This window comes from Malaclemys terrapin, chromosome 4 (assembly GCF_027887155.1).
Source record: "Malaclemys terrapin pileata isolate rMalTer1 chromosome 4, rMalTer1.hap1, whole genome shotgun sequence".
Classification (NCBI taxonomy): Eukaryota; Metazoa; Chordata; order Testudines; family Emydidae; genus Malaclemys; species Malaclemys terrapin.
This window is the reverse complement of record NC_071508.1, coordinates 31,065,108-31,083,361: the sequence shown is the minus strand read 5'-3', so window position 1 is coordinate 31,083,361 and position 18,254 is coordinate 31,065,108. Positions and strand designations below refer to the sequence as shown.

Sequence of the window (18,254 nt, the reverse complement as noted above, 5' to 3'; positions counted from 1 at the left end):
AAGACTCTGCCAGGTCCTACCATGAGAATTGGGCTCAGACACTACAGTGATAAGCAGCAGTATAACCAGGTGCCAGCTCTTGCCAAAATTGCAGGCATTAGCTAAGAACTGACAAATTCATAACTGGAGACCAGACCCATTCACCTGTATGTTAATTTTGATCAAAACAGGTGTTAGTCTTATAAGAATGTATTTCGTGTTTAGACTCTAGGAAATGCTTCTAAGTTGCTGCATGCATTAATCTCATTTGCTATGTCTGTATTGCATGCTATAAGAAAATATGTAAGTTTTGCTTTATAACTTTGAAAATGTTTGCTCTGAACTTGTGAACCCAGGCATGGGAATCGTCCACCAATCCATCCAGAAGGACTATCAAAATTTAAGTGAGCCATTATAAGACAAAAGCTTTGTTAACTGCCCTATCTACCCATGGAGAAGTATGTGCAAAAGGCCTGGTCTCATCCATCTGAATGCTGGAAGAGGAAATAAAAATTGTTGATGTGAAGATTTTTCATCTATTTGCTGTTTGAACTCTTACAGGGCCAGAGAAACCAAAATGAAGATGGAGTTCTCCAAGGGTTACCTCATGAGTCTGCCCTGAAAGACACTTTGAATTGACAGATCAAAACAACTCTGTTGCCCTTCTTAGGATTTAGATGGTAACTCATTTGTGTGTATATGTTAGCTTGCTTTAACCTGTAAAAAAACAGATAGTTTATTACAGGATTGGCCACAGATGTGGTCTTTGGTGTAAGATCTAGGGTACCAATTGATCTACGGTACCAACTGATTTAGGGTAAGTGACTGGTCTGTTGGGACTGTAAGCAATGTGCATATGGCGTGATTTTGGTGTAAATGTTATCACTAAGTCCAGTTTGTCTGGGAGGCAAGATAGCTGGGAGAGTCTAAGGGGACTGCCTGTGACTCCATGGTAAGACTGTTATAATGATCACGGACAGCGGACTCCAGAGAGATTACTAATGAACCCAGGAAGCTGAGTAGCAAATACCGCCTCCACAGCCGCCCCGGAACCTGCATGGGGCATATGAAAAGCTTCTTCGGACGAGAGTGAGACGCTTTTCCCCACAGCAGCTTAGGGTCTGGGGAGAGGAGGCGTGGGTGCGGGTGGCCCAGGGCTCCTCCAGGCAGGTTTGGAGGAGGCTCAGGGCTTTGGGGGAGGCTCAGGGCTTTGGCTGGCCGGGGCTCTTCCAGACAGGGTGGGGGGAGGGGCGCTCATGCGGCCACGGAGGAAGGGCGGGAGGGGCGGAAGGGGCAGAGCCGGGGACTAGCCTGCCTGAAGGGGGGCTCCACCCACCATCCATGATAATAATCCAGAAGTTCACATTTGTTACTGGCTTGGTGAAATCTAATTATAGAACACACCACCAGTTTCGGGTATCTTCCCTGTTTTTGACAGTCTGCCCTGAGGTAGGCACTCACATAGAATCATAGAAGATTAGCGTTGGAAGAGACCTCAGGAGATCATCTAGACCAACCCCAACAAAATCATCCAAGCCAGGGCTTTGTCAAGCCGGGCCTTAAAAATCTCTAAGGATGGAGATATCACCACCTCCCTGGGGAACCCATTCCAGTGTTTCACCACCCTCCTAGTGAAATAGTTTTTCCTAATATCCAACCTAGACCTCCCCCACTGCAACTTGAGAGCATTGCTCCTTGTTCTGTCATCTGCCACCACTGAGAAGAACCTAGCTCCATCCTCTTTGGCACCCCCCTTCAGGTAGTTGAAGGCTGCTATCAAATCCCCCCTCACTCTTCTCATAAGCCACTCCAGACAGTGTGACAAGCATAAAACTTTAAATCCAGGTCTAACTAGGAGCACTTTGCTGGTGTAGCTATGCTGGTATATTATATTGGCAAAGTGCTGCTACATGAAAACAGCTTATACCAGCAAAACTGTGCTTATTGCAGTATAGCTTATTCCAGCCCACTCCCTGAAGAGGCAACAGTGCAGTTTCACTGGTATAACTGTGTCTACAATATGGGCTTTTAAAAGTGCAGCTCTGTTAGGCCAAGATCACAAATCTACACATCCTGACCAACATAGCTAAGCCAGCAAAAGTTTGTAGTGCAGACCTGGTCTAAAAGATACATTTGCTGCCTGTAAAATGGGGCTACTCCTGTATAGGGAACCCACTACTTAGTGTGATATATGTCCTCCTGTAGTGGTTGGTCTCAAAAGGTAACAGCTGTCTCCACTCTCCTTTGACCAGCTAATGTAATTATACCTTATGCTTAGTGGTTCCCAAACTTTTGAGGGTCGTGCTCCCCCTTATCACTGTCCATGCCCCCTGCCCCCTCCCCAGGGCCAGAAGCAAGGCAGGCTGCAGGGGAATGCGGACAGTGGCATGGGGGCCAAAGCTAGGAGTGGCTCTGGGGACGGGAGCAGGGCTAGGGCCAGAGTCATGGCCAGGGGCTGAGGCTGGGGGCTGGGACAGGACCAAGAGTGAAGCTGCAGCGCCAAGATAGGGGCCGAGGCCAGGTGTGGAGCTGAGAGCTGGGGGCAGGGTGGGGCTGGGTGCACCCCACAGTTTGGGGACCTCTGCTTTAGCTTAAGTGCTCTGAACTGCAGTGCAGTGGTTTAGCATTCAAACCCTTTAGTCTGTGTATAATTGAGGCTGGGGTGTCAGTTACACATAGTAGAATTCTTCTGAAAAAAACCCCCAAGCAATTAAATACAAAAACGATATTAAAATAAAGTTATTTTAGGTTGCAAAGTTAAGAAATGCCAGATTTAAGATTGCTGTCCTCTTGTGTGTATGTATTATGATAAAATATTTAATTATGCATGCTCTGTTTCATATATTGTGGAAAAAATATTATTTCATCACATAATTAAAGACTGTATCATAATGCATATGCACAAATATGGGCAACATTAATTCTGGCATCTCCAAACTTTTGAGTTTTGATTTTGCAGCTCAGTAAAATCCTATTAGCATAATATTTTGTGTGCAATGGCACAGAAAACACATTCGCCTTGTTAGCAGATGATCTCTTATCAGATCTGTCAGCAGCCTTTGGTACCATTAGCCATGGAATGTTTGGAATGTTGTTGACTTGATCTGACCATGATGGATGGAATCCCATTTGAATGACTCCATCTTTCCTCTAGGAATATCCCAGAGGGTAGTTTTCTTGACTGTTCATCCACCTCAATGGCCCTCCTGTGTGGGATATTGCAAGGCTCTATTGTCACTCCTCTCATTCAAAGTGCACAGAGGGCTGATATGTGAAGTTGCAGCACCATCAGCATGGTGGCACCTGTCAGCTCTAGGTCTCATTTTCACCCAGTCTAATCAGTGTGATCTTCCTCACTTAGTGCCTGAGCCTGACCGAGATAGGGATATGGATGAAACAGTGACTGAAGTTCCATCCAGGTACAGCACATTGATCTTGGTAGTTCAGGAGAACCCTCTAGAGGAGATAGCTGCTGTAATCCTTGCTCCATCTGTTGAAGTTATTTGCCTGCTTAATGTCAATCAGATTTACAATCTGGAGTTCCTTTAGCTCATGGTTGTGACTTTTGCTCTCAGATGCAGACTTCCACACTCATCTTTGCCTTTTTATCTCCAGGATGAATTATAGCTATACCCTGCTGTGGCTACCCTGAACATCTGCATAATTCAGCTATTGTAGAATGCAACAATGCTTTTACTTTTGGGTGCTTCTTGTGAACAGAACAAACTTCACATGTGCTGTCTAGACTATACTAGTTACCAATTCTCTCCATGGTGCTGATCAAGGTACTGATTTGATGTATAAAGCCCTGTACAGATTTGGGTTCTGCCTACATTCAATATAGCCTCTCTCTCCATGAGCCATCCACGCAGTTGAGATTACAGTCATGTTGTGACAACTATAAAAAGAATGTAAACATTCAAAAGATGTTATAATAAACTATAACAACAAATGTTGATGGAAAAAAGTACAAAAAAGAAACAAAATAACTAAATTGGTCTAAACAAAGAAGCCAAATTAATAAGATTCAAAGACTGTTTTAAAATTATGCTTATAAAAATAAAAGGACATAGAGCTAGAAGTTAATGAGCCAAAATTGGTATGTAAGATATATGAGGTAATTGGTGGACAAAATAATCGGGGGAGGGGGGTGTATTTCACTCCCTTCATGGGTCCTTAAAAAAAGGTGTTGTGAAGGAAGTATGAAAGAACAAAAAGGAAGGACAGACAGAGGCTACTGGAGCAAGGTTCACCATCATGGCTGCCACCCCCATTGTTTCCTGGGACCTTGGGCCTTCACCTTCCTGATCCTGAGAGGTGTCCTGACCAGAAGAGGCCAGAGAGAGGGGGACCTAGATGACATCACTACCCCTACTGGCTCCAGTTGAATCCCAAACACCTCCTGCGATGACAATTACCATCTTTGAGACTGTCAAATGGGGCAGCGGGTGGGGTGGGGGGAGGATTTCTTCTAAAACAGTCTCCAGCTAAAGGGAAAGGGAACAGCAGATGTTGTTAAAATAAAAGCCTTACTTAATACTTTACAGTTCAAAGACTTTAACTGTTTTTCCTTCTTTTCTGTAACTTTAATAAAAGGTTAAAAGGTTTAATAGTATGTTTGCCATGGGACTGAGCAGGCTGAAGTCTCTATATGCCAAACCCCAGACCTTGTTTAACACTATTTAATGTTACACAGTAACTGGATTATGTTAACACTTTTAGCCCATTTAGTCCATCTAAATTAATACAACAATCCCCACATTTGAATTAGATGGGTTGAAAGGCAGAGCATCCATGCGTGTTAAAATCAATGTAGTTAAACCTGTTCAAATCTCCAGGTGGAGGTACTTAATTTGATTTAAACCTAGTTTACATCATTTAGCTGAAGTTAATGCCTTAAGTATTTAAAGTGAACCAATATAAATCAGGGTTTATTTGATTTAAACCTAGTTTACATCATTTAGCTGAAGTTAATGCTTTAAGTATTTAAAGTGAACCAATATAAATCAGGGTTAAATTCAATTGAGAGCATCCATGTAGGAGTTTGCAATGGTTTCACTACAGTGATTTAAAACATGTGCAGAGAAAAGCCATTTAAGCTTCTAAATTCATTGTTTAGAACTGAGAAGCAAAATGGATCAAGTTAGTTTTCAAGGAAAGAAGGAAAAAGCTGAAAAGAGAAAATGGAAAGGCCTAGTTCTCTCTCTACTGGAGTAGAATTTAGTTTGCAGTATTTTGTTTTTCACGTGCACTGTAGTTACCTCAGAGTCTGCTGTGGGCTGTTGTTTAACTGTTGTTATGCCGAAATCTAAACCAAATACATCTCGAGATTTTTTTAAACCACGTTCTTCTGAGGAGAAGGAAGGAGCTTCTTCTGGGGCAGCTACCCTCTCAGCAACTTCTGGATGGGCCACCTGGTTACAAGATTTAAAAATAACAATGTGTAAAAGTATAGATGGGATGCATGAAAAGGTGGACGAAGACCAGGAGTCCTTCTATGGCTGAGGGTCTGAAACGTCAGGCTCATACATACAAAACTTTTAAAATCAGCCTATTGACAACAATATAGTCCTATTCCAGGCCTATTAGCTTTTTATCAACAAATAATATTTATTCTTCATTTTCTCTCTGCGATGATAGAGCTACCTCATGATTAGAATTTCAAACATTTAACGCCAGATCCACAAAGGTATTTATGCTCCTTTCTGCATCTTTACGCACAATTTAGGCATCACTGTGACATTCTCAAAACACCGTACAGTTGCCTCCAAACACCAAGGTGTCTATGTGACGTTATGAGTGTAATATAATAGCTCATTGAAAAATGACAGGGCCAGAGAGTTAATTAACTCACAGACTGACTTGACCTATGGCCCAACTTTAAAGACTGGTGAGGAAGATATGTAAATGAATAGAGCTTTGAAATGCAAGTCTGCATTGTTAGAGATAGAAGGGGAAATGTTTGCTCAGGTCTTGTGATGTAAGCAAACAAGTCTTGTCTATTACTATAGCTTTGATTCAAAGATCAAAAAAGGAGTACTACCATTTGGAAAGATATTTGAGTGAAATAGTATTATTGTCTATATGTCTCTTTGAAGGTTGTGGTAACCTATATCTGAACTGTTTAATGGATAAATTACCCTGAGCTATTAAGGCTATTGTTTTCTCAGACCAAAAGGCTGCTAGAAATGTATAAGAACCTTAGGACATGATCCTACTTCATCTCAGATCTGCTTTGGGTTTCAAGAGGGGGAGACCTTAAGCCACAAGGATTGAGATCCCCAGTCATTGACTGGAGCCACCCTGAATATGGACATTGGACTATAACCTATGGACTATATCTAAAAGGACTTTTGGCAACTACAAGCTCACCTCTGCTATGTATCTGAACCTCAAGAATTGAATTCAAGTCTGTATGTATACTGATTTTTTTAACCAACTCTCTCTCTTACCTTTTCTAATAAATTTTAGCTTAGTTAATAAGAATTGGCTATAAACATGTATTTTGGGTAAGATCTAAGTTATAATTGGACCTGGGTATGTGGCTGATCCTTTGGGATTTGACCAACCTTTTCTTTTATATGACGAGATAAGATTTTCAGTAATCATCATCATATCTGACATGTGTGTCTGGACGGAGGCCTGAGGCTGGGTACTTTAAGGGAACTGCGTTCTTTGGACTTCTAAGTAACCAGTGAGGTACTATAGAAGCTGTTTTGTGCTGGCTTCGTAAATCTAAGTATTGGAATATCCACCAGCTTCTGGGGTTTGGCTGCCCCATTTTGTTTGCAGTTCACCCTGAGTGACCTCAGCTGGCTCCCACGGGCAGCACCATCACAGTCTAACAGTTTGTCTACACTACCGCTAAAGTCGATGTAACTTCCTTGCTCAGGGGTGTGAAAAAGCCACCCTCCTGAGTGACGTAAGTTACATCAACTTAAAGTGGTGTCCACACCACGCTATGTCAGCAGGAGATGCTCTCTCACCAACATAGCTTCCGCCTCTCGTTGAGGTTGAGTAATTACGTTGCCGGGAGAGGGCTCTCCTGCCGACATAGCGCATCTTCATCAGGCAAACTATATCAGTGCAGCTGCATTGATGCAGCAGCGCTGATGTAGCGCTGCCAGTAGTGAAGATATGCCCTAAGTTTCTGCCAGGCAGCACTGACAAAGCTCCAGCTGGAGCCCTAGGGGCCCCAAAGTAGGATTCCCAAACTAGGCAGGGGAGTGTCTATCTCCCCAGTGGAGCCCATTCCCATTGGTGTGCTCTGAACACACTAACGACCTAAGAAAAAGACAACTAGGTGTGAACAAGTCAAGAATTTTTCTACAGATGTGTTTGTGTGTCTTCCTTGCTGGTTAGGGAGCTCATGCAGGATCTCGGAGACCCACGTTCAAATCTCTCTTTGCCTCATTTGGAGCAGCAATTTGGAGCAGGTCGCCCACATCAGTGCCTAACCACCATGCTGCTGGATATTCTGAGACAGGTGTCTCTCATTCTCTCCAGTTGCAGCTGCTACACTTTCTGTACATAATTAAATATGCATTGGGACACTGAAAGAAAGACTGTTCCTGGGGCAGGAGCTTTCTTTGTGTTGTTGATACAGTGCCTGGCCCAATGATGTCCTGGTCCATGACCAGGGCTCCTCAGGTGCTACAGTAATGCAATAACAACAACACAGCCTAATGAGTAGGGCACTCACAAAGCATGTCAGTGAGCCAGGTTCACCTCCCTACTCTATAAAAGTGGAACAGCATCAATAGGAATGATTGAGAGTAACCTCCCAAGCCTACCCAATAGCCTGGTGGTTATGGCACTCACCAGCTATGTGGGTTTAACCCCCTGATGCATACAAGACAGAGCAGGGATTTGAACTTTGGCCTCTCACATCCCATGTGCCCTACTAAGCAGGCTATTGGGTAGTCAGGGTACACCTGTGTATGCTCCTTCTCTCTTCTCCTGCCCCTGAAAGGGAGAGCTGGGTTTTGGACTTCAGGACATGGGCTACCATAGCAGCTGATTTGCTTAGGTGACTAACTTTAGGAGAGGGCTCACAGTGGAGGGATGGCCCAGATCCTCAAAGATATTTAGATGCCTAACTCCCATTGAAATCAATGAGAGGTAAGCACCTAAACACCTCTGAGGAGTTGGCCTAAAGTGCCTACCTCTGACCTATCAGTATGGGGCCTAAAAACCCTTGAGGCTCTGGGCCTAAGTCCTGCCCTTCTCCTCTGCATTTCACTCCTGGGTGGCTTAGGCTGCTCCCTGCCCGGTATGCTGGCTTCTGAGGCTCCCTACCTTAGGCGCATAACTCTCCCTGTCCGTTGTTTGGGGAACTTGGGAACCTAACTCGAGACTGAGGACTCCACTAGAGCAGCAATTCTCAAACTACGGGACAGGCCTCCAGGGAGGCACAGGCATGTGTCAAGGGAGGTGCGAGCTGTGTGCTTTTGTTGTTGTTGTTGAAGAGCTCTGGCTGTCAGCCCTGGGTGCCTGGGGCTTGTGTAGAAGGGCTGTGAACACCTGGGAGGTAGGGATAAAGGAGCAGCTGGAGCCCTGCCACCCGGGCTTGGGGTCCCCTTCCCTCATCCCCAATCTCTCAGCCGGAGGCAGTGGGACTCCAGCTATCAGCCCCTTGGTGGCAGCAGCAGTGCAGAAGTAAAGCTGGCAACAGGGTGCTATGTTTGCTATTGTCTGCTGATATTGACAAATATCACTTTTCACATTGCCACCCTTACTTCTGAGCTGCTGCTGGTGCAGTGCTGCCTTCAGAGCTGGGCACCCAGCCATCATCCACTGCTCTCTGCTCTGCCTTCAGAGCAGGGTGGCAGTATATGTACAGGGGGATTTGGGGGGGGGGGGGGAAGCATGTAAACAACTACAGACACAAAGAAGGGAGGCCCTATCAAATATATTTGAGAACCACTGCACTAGCCAGCCTAGGGGTTAGGTGTTGTAACTCCTAAGTACCTCTGTGGATCGGAGCCTTAGATTATGTTGCCTTACATCCTCTGCCCATTGTTCTGCATGACCAAACTGAGGGCTTCATTTAAAGTATGCAGCAGTAACCTGGAGAATAAACAGAGTGGGTAGGAAGGTGATATTTGTCAGACATTTTGATTGTTTGGGCCAAATTCTCCCCTGCACCATGATCTGCTTAGTGTTTTTGAGAGTGGGAGCAGGCCATCAAGGAGTTGGTAGTGGTAGTGTCCTGCTTTGAGCAGGGGATTGGACTAGATGACTTCCTGTGGTCTCTTCCAACCCTAATATTCTATGATTCCTGATATACACAGTGGGTTGGAGCAGGTGGAACTGTTCTAACTTTAGTCAAGCTGGCTATGTTTGCAGATGACACTAAACTGGGAGGAGTGGTAGATACACTGGAAGGTAGGGATAGGATACAGAGGGACCTAGACAAATTAGAGGATTGGGTCAAAAGAAATCTGATGAGGTTCAACAAAGACAAGTGCGGAGTCCTGCACTTAGGACGGAAGAATCCCATGCACTGGTATAGACTAGGGACCAAGTGGCTAGGCAGCAGTTCTGCAGAAAAGGACTTAGGGGTTACAGTGGACGAGAAGTTGGATATGAGTCAACAGTGTGCCCTTGTTGCCAAGAAGGCTAACGCCATTTTGGGCTGTATAAGTAGGGGCATTGCCAGCAGATTGAGGGACGTGATCATTCTCCTCTATTCGGCATTGGTGAGGCCTCATCTGGAGTACTGTGTCCAGTTTTGGGCCCCACACTACAAGAAGGATGTGGAAAAAATGGAAAGAGTCCAGCGGGGCTGGAGCACATGACTTATGAGGAGAGGCTGAGGGAACTGGGATTGTTTAGTCTGCAGAAGAGAAGAATGAGGGGGGGATTTGATAGCTGCTTTCACCTCCCTGAAAGGGGGTTCCAAAGAGGATGGATCTAGACTGTTCTCAGTGGTACCAGATGACAGAACAAGGAGTAATGGTCTCAAGTTGCAGTGGCGGAGATTTAGGTTGGATATTAGGAAAAACTTTTTCACTAGGAGGGTGGTGAAGCACTGGAATGGGTTACCTAGGGAGGTGGTGGAATCTCCTTCCTTAGAGGTTTTTAAGGTCAGGCTTGAGGAAGCCCTGGCTGGGATGATTTAGTTGGGGACTGGTCCTGTTTTGAGCAGGGGGTTGGACTAGATGACCTCCTGAGGCCCCTTCCAACCCTGATATTCTATGTTCCCCCAAGAGACCATTCTGTAGTTGAAAACTGGTGAAGAGCATCAGTCTTCCACCCGATGTGCCCCTAAACCACATCTTATGCCATGGTACATGGTGGGGTAGTTGATGTAGCAGCTGATTATGCCAGCTTTCTGCCAGATGCGCATCACCCTCCCTCACCCCAGGCCAACTATCAGCTGGCCCCAGCAATGGCCAGATTGCAACTCCTTTGCACTTCTTGCAAAAGCTCTGATTCCAGGAGTATAGGACTATTTGACTGTCTTCTCATTTCTCCTTTTCAGCAACCTTTTAGAGTGAGATTGTATTTTCTATGAAGAACTGGTATTAGTTAGACTATTATCTCATGCTTTGCCTGGCTGTTATGTTGGTTTCAATATTTTTATATTATACATATAAGAACATGAGGACGGACATACTTGGTCAGACCAAAGGTCCATCTAGCCCAGCATTCTGTCTTTGGACAATGGCCAATGCCAGGTGCCCCAGATGGAATGAACAGAACAGGTAATCAACAGGATCCATCCCTTGTTGTTCATTCCCAGCTTCTGGCAAACAGAGGCTAGGGACACCATCCCTGCCCATCCTGGCTAATAGCCATTGATGGACCTATCCTCCATGAACTTAACTAGCTCTTTTTTTAGCCCTGTTATAGTCTTGGCCTTCACAACACCCTCTGGCAAGGAGTACCACAGGTTGACTGTGCATTTGTGTGAAAAAATACTTCCTTTTGTTTGTTTTAAACCTGCTGCCTATTAATTTCATTTGGTGACCCCTAGTCCGTGTGTTATAAGGAGTAAATAACACTTCCTTATTTACTTTCTCCACTAGATACTGAAATTATTTCATTTAGCAATGAAACTGCCCTCGGGTGGACTGTAGCTACTACACACAGTATCCGACCATAAGAGTTAAGGACAGGAAGGGAAAAATCCTGCACCTCAAAGGAACCAGCCAATGGCAGAATAGAGTTAGTGTTCCTGCATTCTCTTGCCTCATTCAATATAGATCTTACATTAAGTAAGAATAAGAATGGCATACTGCATTATTTCCTATAAATTACTTCTACAGATGGTAGCCCTGAACCAGATCCTTTGAAGCTGTAATCTGGCCATCTGAGAATTCCCTTGCTGACAATGCCAACATACCCAACTCTCATGACAACTGCTCATCCTAGTGCAGGGGGCATGATGGGAGAAGAAGAAAGCATGTCAGAGGCAGTGGTGGAGTGCATATGTGCTCCATCAATTCTCAGCTGGCAGTTTCTTGGGGACAATAAAGTGTGGCAAAAGCAGCCACTAAATGTTCTGCATTATGCTGGCCATCAATGATTGGCCCACCCAATCTGAGAGATGTAACTGGCCCCTGGTGCCCCACTGACACTCTTCTACACTGACCTGAGTTCAACATAAGAGACTCTGATCAGCTTTGTCTGGCACACCAATGCTTAGTACTAACAGACAACAAACATGTATCTAACTTTCTTAAAAACTGTGCAATATATTGTATTTGAGAAATAGTATGCAATCCTGTAATCAGAGTGTATAACATTGCATCTGCACAAGAACACAGAGCTATGTCTGGCCCCCAGCAGAAATCAGAGTAGCCCTTACACTCAGGAACACTTCCCTTGCCCCAAGGGTATTCCTCAGGGGATGTTTCTGCATCCTTTATACCACTATCCCAGTGTAAAGTGCAAGAAGAGATCTGCAGAAGATCTCAAACTTACAAAGGCCACTAAAAACCCAGTCACTATGCTGTACTCATTGGGAAAAATGAAATTTAATTCCCAGAAGTTTCTGGAGAAAATGCAAAGATTTGAAAATGTTCCCAAGGAAAATATGAGACATCAATAACTCATCAAACAAGGGCCCTAATGACATCTCTGGAAGTTTTAATTTCTGTTTGACATAATTCAATGGAATATACTGTATGGAGGGGTGGAAACGCGTCAGGTGAATGCTTTAAAAAAAGGCCAAGTATTAACTGTTATCATTGCAAAGATCTTAATCAATTTTGATATTATCTACTGATGAGTAATTTTAAAAAGATGCATTAGGAACAGTCGCTCTCTTAACATTCTTCATTAAAGCAGTTGCAAGAACAAATTCAGGAAAAATATTAATAACACAACTTAAAAGTACAATATTTTTGCTACCCAAAAGTAGAATTTAAAACGAGGTGGCCAATTCCCCACCCATTGGAGTTGCGGCTTTATAATCTCTGAAAATGCACTGTAAGTGATCACTGCAGTGGAAAGAGAGAGCCTGAGACATGAGGCCGGCTATCAGGGGCCTGGTGTAAGGCCTAAGGCCTGAACTAAAATCAAGCCCTGCTGAGGCAAAGCAAAGTTAGCAAGAGTCAAGATATGATCAAAAGTCAGGACCTGCTACAGCATATGCCTACTTACAAGTTCACAGACCCTGGCAGAAACAGGACTGGTATTGCAAAAACACAAGCACTCCTAGGCACTAAAAGTAGTCATGTAAACACATTCCAGAAGGTTAGTGCCAGAATACCCCAACACCAAGATACGGTGTAAGCATACTCCTTGAAGATGGTACAGGGACACACTGGTCCCTCTTAAAGATAAGGTCAGGATGACAGCGTGATGGATAGAGATGTTTTGATCGCACCAGCATATACATTGTAAAGGGTGGTAACCACGTCAGAAGGGCAATACCTATCTTGTTTGTATCAATGCATAAAGAGGGGACTCAGAGGGGCTGTCTTTGTCTGGCCAAGGGGGGAATGGAAAGTCCCGCCGTTCACTGGGCTGGTATACGTGTTAGTGGTCCTGTAAAGTCTACGGGATACTAGGACCGTGCTTCGTCAACAATAAACCTGGCCAAGTACCTTCGGTACTGAAACGAGTCTGTGGTCTTCTTGGGCAATTCAATCAAGGTCTGCTGCGTCAGCTATCTGCGCAGAGCTGGCACAGCACACATCAAGAAGAAACACGCAGCCAACAACTGACAACAATCATTTTGATCACGTAGTCTGACCTCCTATTCAGCACAAGTCACAGGAATTCCTGTTTGAACTAGAGAATATCTTTAAGACAACCCTCCAACCTTGATTTTAAAATGGTCAGTGATGGACAACCAACCGTGAACCCTGATCCCGGGGGGAGGGATAGCTCAGTGGTTTGAGCATTGGCCTGCTAAACCCAGGGTTGTGAGTTCAATCCTTGAGGGGGCCACTTGGGGATCTGGGGCAAAAATCAGTACTTGGTCCTGCTAGTGAAGGCAGGGGGCTGGACTCAATGACCTTTCAAGGTCCCTTCCAGTTCTAGGAGATGGGATATCTCCATTAAACCAAGCCCTGGCCACGCCCATGCTCTGTCCTCTCCCCCATGCTGGTGCCCAAGCTGGTGAGAGCTCAGCTCTGCTGCCGGACGGAGGTCAGCAGGCTGGCACTGGGTGCTGGCATTGGGGGAGATCCAGCACTGAGTCTGGCTGGCAGCCCAGCGCTGGGGCAGACACTGAGGTCAGCTGGTGGCCTGGCACTGGGGGCGACCCGGCACTGGGGGTGGCTCGGCAGTCCGGCGCTGGGAACTGATGGGACTGAGGCCAGGCCAGTGCTGGGGGCTGATGCTGAGGCCAGCCAGCGGGTTGGCACTGGGGGCAGCCAGTGGCCTGGCACTGGTGCCGTCTGGGGGCCCAAGGTGGTTCAGCTGGGGGTTTTCTGGCTGTGGGGGTCGTAGAGGGAGACGGGCATTCAGGGCTCAAGCAGACAGGGGTTGGGGTGGGGTCTTGGCCGCAAGGGCGGGGCCGCGTAGCTACCCTCCCCAAAGGGGGCCTCACGTGCTGCCCATGGAAGGAAATATAATTGGGCAGAAAATAACATACAAAAAGTGAAAGGAGACAGAATAGGGTCTTATGTGCCTCTGATTGAAGCCCCTGACAATTAGGTAAGAAAGTCCTTCAGTCTTCTCTACTCTTTCTTTCTCAGGTTCAGGGAAGATGAGATGAGCTGGGCTGAGACAAGTTGAGCTGAGATGTCATGATGCTTTTTTTTAAAAGTCATTTTTTTTTTTTAAAGAAGGAGGGGAAGGTACACGGCATAGTCCACCCCCTCATTATTTTCTTTACTGATTAGGCCTATACCACTACACCAGTTTTGGTCTATTTAATCACATCTTTTAACATAGTCCTTGTGTTATTTAGTACGCCTTTTTGTTTAGACTAATTTAGTCTCTTGTTTGATTTTCCTGCATCTTTTTATAACATTTTTATTGAAAATACAGGGAAACCCTGGTATAATGTGCCCCGCGATAACGCGAATTCGGATGTAACGCGGTCATAAGGTGGCTCCAGCTGCCCCAAGCAAAAAAAAAAGGGGACAGAGAGCACCGGTGCCCGCAGCCCTGGAGCTCTCTGTCCCCGGCAGGCACAGGGCCACAGCTCCTCTTGAAGCCGGAGAGAAGCTGTGGCCCCATGCCTTCCGGGGACAGAGAACAACGGGGTTGCGGGCGCCGATGCTCGCTGTCCCCAGCAGGTGCGGGGCCGCAGCTTCTCTCCCCTGCTGGGCACTAGGCACTAGGGGCACTACACGGCACACATCAATGCACCGCCTTGGGGATCACTGACAGGCTTGAAACCCCGCTATACTACGACCCCGCATTTAGCGCAACGTAATTTTTTGGACCACAAACATCGTGGTATAGCAGGGTTTCACTGTAGCTTCACCTACTTCTCATGCTTAATTCCCAAGCAAGCAAAATGTTGTAGGCCAAATTGTCATGCCAGACCAATGTCAACTAGTCTCCAGAGTTTCAGTTTTCATTTTTAAAAAGTTAGTCTGTAACTGCTATTGTTGCAGAAGAAACCTTCAAAATGTAATCCAAGTGTAACCAATACATAGGCGTCTGCCTGAGTTTGCAGAGCCTGAAAAAATAGCTCTGAGGTATGCACCACCCATTCATTTAATTTCAAACATCAATATTATTAACTATTTCAGCGCTCATCAAATCTTGTAAAAAAGGAGAGAAGTATATTTTGAGATCTAAAATATAAGTAGGCCTTTAATATCACAGGATGCAGTTGGAGGGAAGCACAATGAGTTTTGTTTTCCTGAACAGGGTCTTAGCTTTAAGCAGCTTGGGAATACTGTTGTATTACATTTTAGGTGTCATGAATCAGGAATCAGTTCAAACAGGAATTATTTCAGGAAGTTCTATGATCTGTGTTATGCAGAAGTAGGGTGACCAGATTTCCCGTTTTTAGAGGGATAGTCCCGTTTTTTAAGACTTTTTCTTATATAGGTGCCTATTACCCCCACCCTATGTCCCGTTTTTTCAGTTGCTATCTGGTAACCCTATGCAGAAAGTCAGACTGGATAATCACTGTGGTCATTTCTGGCCTCAGAATCTATGAACACTGGCAATAACTTAAGTGAAATTTGAGAACTGGTGTCTTACGTGACAGATTTGTTCAAGGTGAGGACTGTATGAGTGTGTACATAAGATGCTAGACAATGTATAAGACGGTTACTCACCGTTGTAACTGTTGTTCTTCGAGATGTATTGCTCATATCCATTCCATTAGGGTGTGCGCGCGCCGCGTGCACGATCGTCGGAGAATTTTCTACCCTAGCAACACCGGCGGGTCGGCTGTGGAGCCCCCTAGAGTGGCGCCTTCATGGCGCTGAATATATACCCCAGCCGACCCGGCGCCCCCTCAGTTCCTTCTTGCCGGCTACTCCGACAGTGGGGAAGGGGGGCGGGTTTGGAATGGATATGAGCAACACATCTCGAAGAACAACAGTTACAACGGTGAGTAACCGTCTTTTCTTCTTCGAGTGCTTGCTCATATCCATTCCATTAGGTGACTCCCAAGCCCAACTTAGGTGGTGGGGTCGGAGTGAGACATTGCTGTGTGCAAAACCGCTGATCCGAATGCAGCATCGTCCCTGGACTGCTGCACTAGTGCATAGTGAGCTGTAAACGTGTGGACTGATGACCAAACCGCCGCTCTACAAATGTCCTGGATCAGAACTTGCGCCAGGAAAGCAGTCGAGGAAGCTTGGGCCCTCGTGGAGTGAGCGGTGAGGTGCGGTGCTGAGACACCTGCCAGGTCATAGCAAGTCCGGATGCAAGACGTAATCCAGGAGGATAGGCGTTGTGAGGAGACCGGTAAGTCTTTCATTCGGTCGGCCACTGCAACGAAGAGTTGCGTCGTCTTTCTAAAGTGCTTTGTGCGGTCAATATAGAAAGCCAGGGCCCTGCGTACGTCCAGAGAATGCAAACGTTGATCCTGGCGAGTAGCATGTGGTTTAGGATGAAAGACCGGGAGAAATATATCCTGGTTGATATGAAACGGAGAAACCACCTTAGGGAGAAAGGCAGGATGTGGACGAAGCTGCACTTTATCCTTATGGAAAACTGTGTAAGGGGGCTCGGATGTAAGCGCCCCGAGTTCAGAAACGCGCCTTGCTGAGGTGATGGCTACGAGGAAGTCTGTCTTCCAGGATAGGTACAAAAGTGAACAGGTGGCCAGTGGCTCGAATGGAGGACCTGTGAGCTTGGAGAGAACCAGGTTGAGGTCCCACGTCGGGACGGGCTGACGTTGTTGTGGGTACATCCGGTCTAAGCCCTTGAGGAATCTAACGACCATCGGGTTAGAGAATACCGAGGACGCGAGTTCCCCTGGGTGAAAGGCTGATATAGTGGCCAGGTGAACTCTAATTGAAGATATCGCCAACCCCTGCTGTTTTAGGGAGAGGAGATATTCCAATATGAGAGGAATAGGTGCCTGTAACGGGGACGTGGCTCGTTGTTCGCACCAACAGGAGAACCGCTTCCACTTGGCCAAGTACGTGGCTCGTGTTGAGGGCTTCCTACTGCTCAACAGAATCTGTTGGACCGAGAGTGAGCATTGTTGCTCTGCCTGGGTGAACCATGGAGCAGCCACGCCGTGAGGTGAAGAGATTGCAGGTCGGGGTGACGCAGCCGGCCGTGGTCCTGAGAGATGAGATCCGGACATAATGGAAGCGGGATCGGTGTCTGAAAAGACGGTTACTCACCGTTGTAACTGTTGTTCTTCGAGATGTGTTGCTCATATCCATTCCATTGGGTGTGTGCGCGCCGCGTGCACGATCGTCGGAAGATTTTCTACCCTAGCAACACCGGCGGGTCGGCTGTGGAGCCCCCTAGCGTGGCGCCTTCATGGCGCTGAATATATACCCCAGCCGACCCGGCGCCCCCTCAGTTCCTTCTTGCCGGCTACTCCGACAATGGGGACGGGGGGCGGGTTTGGAATGGATATGAGCAACACATCTCGAAGAACAACAGTTACAACGGTGAGTAACCGTCTTTTCTTCTTCGAGTGCTTGCTCATATCCATTCCATTAGGTGACTCCCAAGCCCAACTTAGGTGGTGGGGTCGGAGTGAGACATTGCTGTGTGCAAAACCGCTGACCCGAATGCAGCATCGTCTCTGGACTGCTGCACTAGTGCATAGTGAGCTGTAAACGTGTGGACTGATGACCAAACCGCTGCTCTACAAATGTCCTGTATCGGAACATGTGCCAGGAAAGCAGTCGAGGAGGCTTGGGCCCTCGTGGAGTGAGCGGTGAGGTGCGGTGCTGAGACGCCTGCCAGGTCATAGCAAGTCCGGATGCAAGACGTAATCCAGGAGGATAGGCGTTGTGAGGAGACCGGTGAGCCTTTTATTCGGTCGGCCACTGCAACGAAGAGTTGCGTCGTCTTTCTAAAGTGCTTTGTGCGGTCAATATAGAAGGCCAGGGCCCTTCGTACGTCCAGGGAATGCAAACGTTGATCCTGGCGAGTGGCATGTGGTTTGGGATAAAAGACCGGGAGAAATATGTCCTGGTTGATATGAAATGGAGAAACCACCTTAGGGAGAAAGGCAGGATGTGGACGAAGCTGCACTTTATCCTTATGGAAAACTGTATAAGGGGGCTCGGATGTAAGCGCCCTGAGTTCAGAAACGCGCCTTGCTGAGGTAATGGCTACGAGGAAGGCTGTCTTCCAGGATAGATACAAAAGTGAACAGGTGGCTAGTGGTTCAAATGGAGGACATGTCAGTCTGGAGAGAACCAGATTAAGGT

The 18,254-nt window shown here is 46.4% G+C and overlaps 1 protein-coding gene across 4 annotated transcripts in view; it reads right to left on the bottom strand.

The window, feature by feature from the left end:
- The window catches only part of LZTR1 (leucine zipper like transcription regulator 1), a 286,327-nt gene that overhangs the window by 143,172 nt on the left and 124,901 nt on the right, over nt 1-18,254 (bottom strand). For all 4 annotated transcript variants that reach the window (XM_054025515.1, XM_054025514.1, XM_054025512.1 and 1 more), the window contains exon 10: nt 5,241-5,393. In XM_054025515.1, coding sequence (XP_053881490.1) covers nt 5,241-5,393 — 153 coding nt within the window. The remainder of the gene's footprint in view (nt 1-5,240; nt 5,394-18,254) is intronic.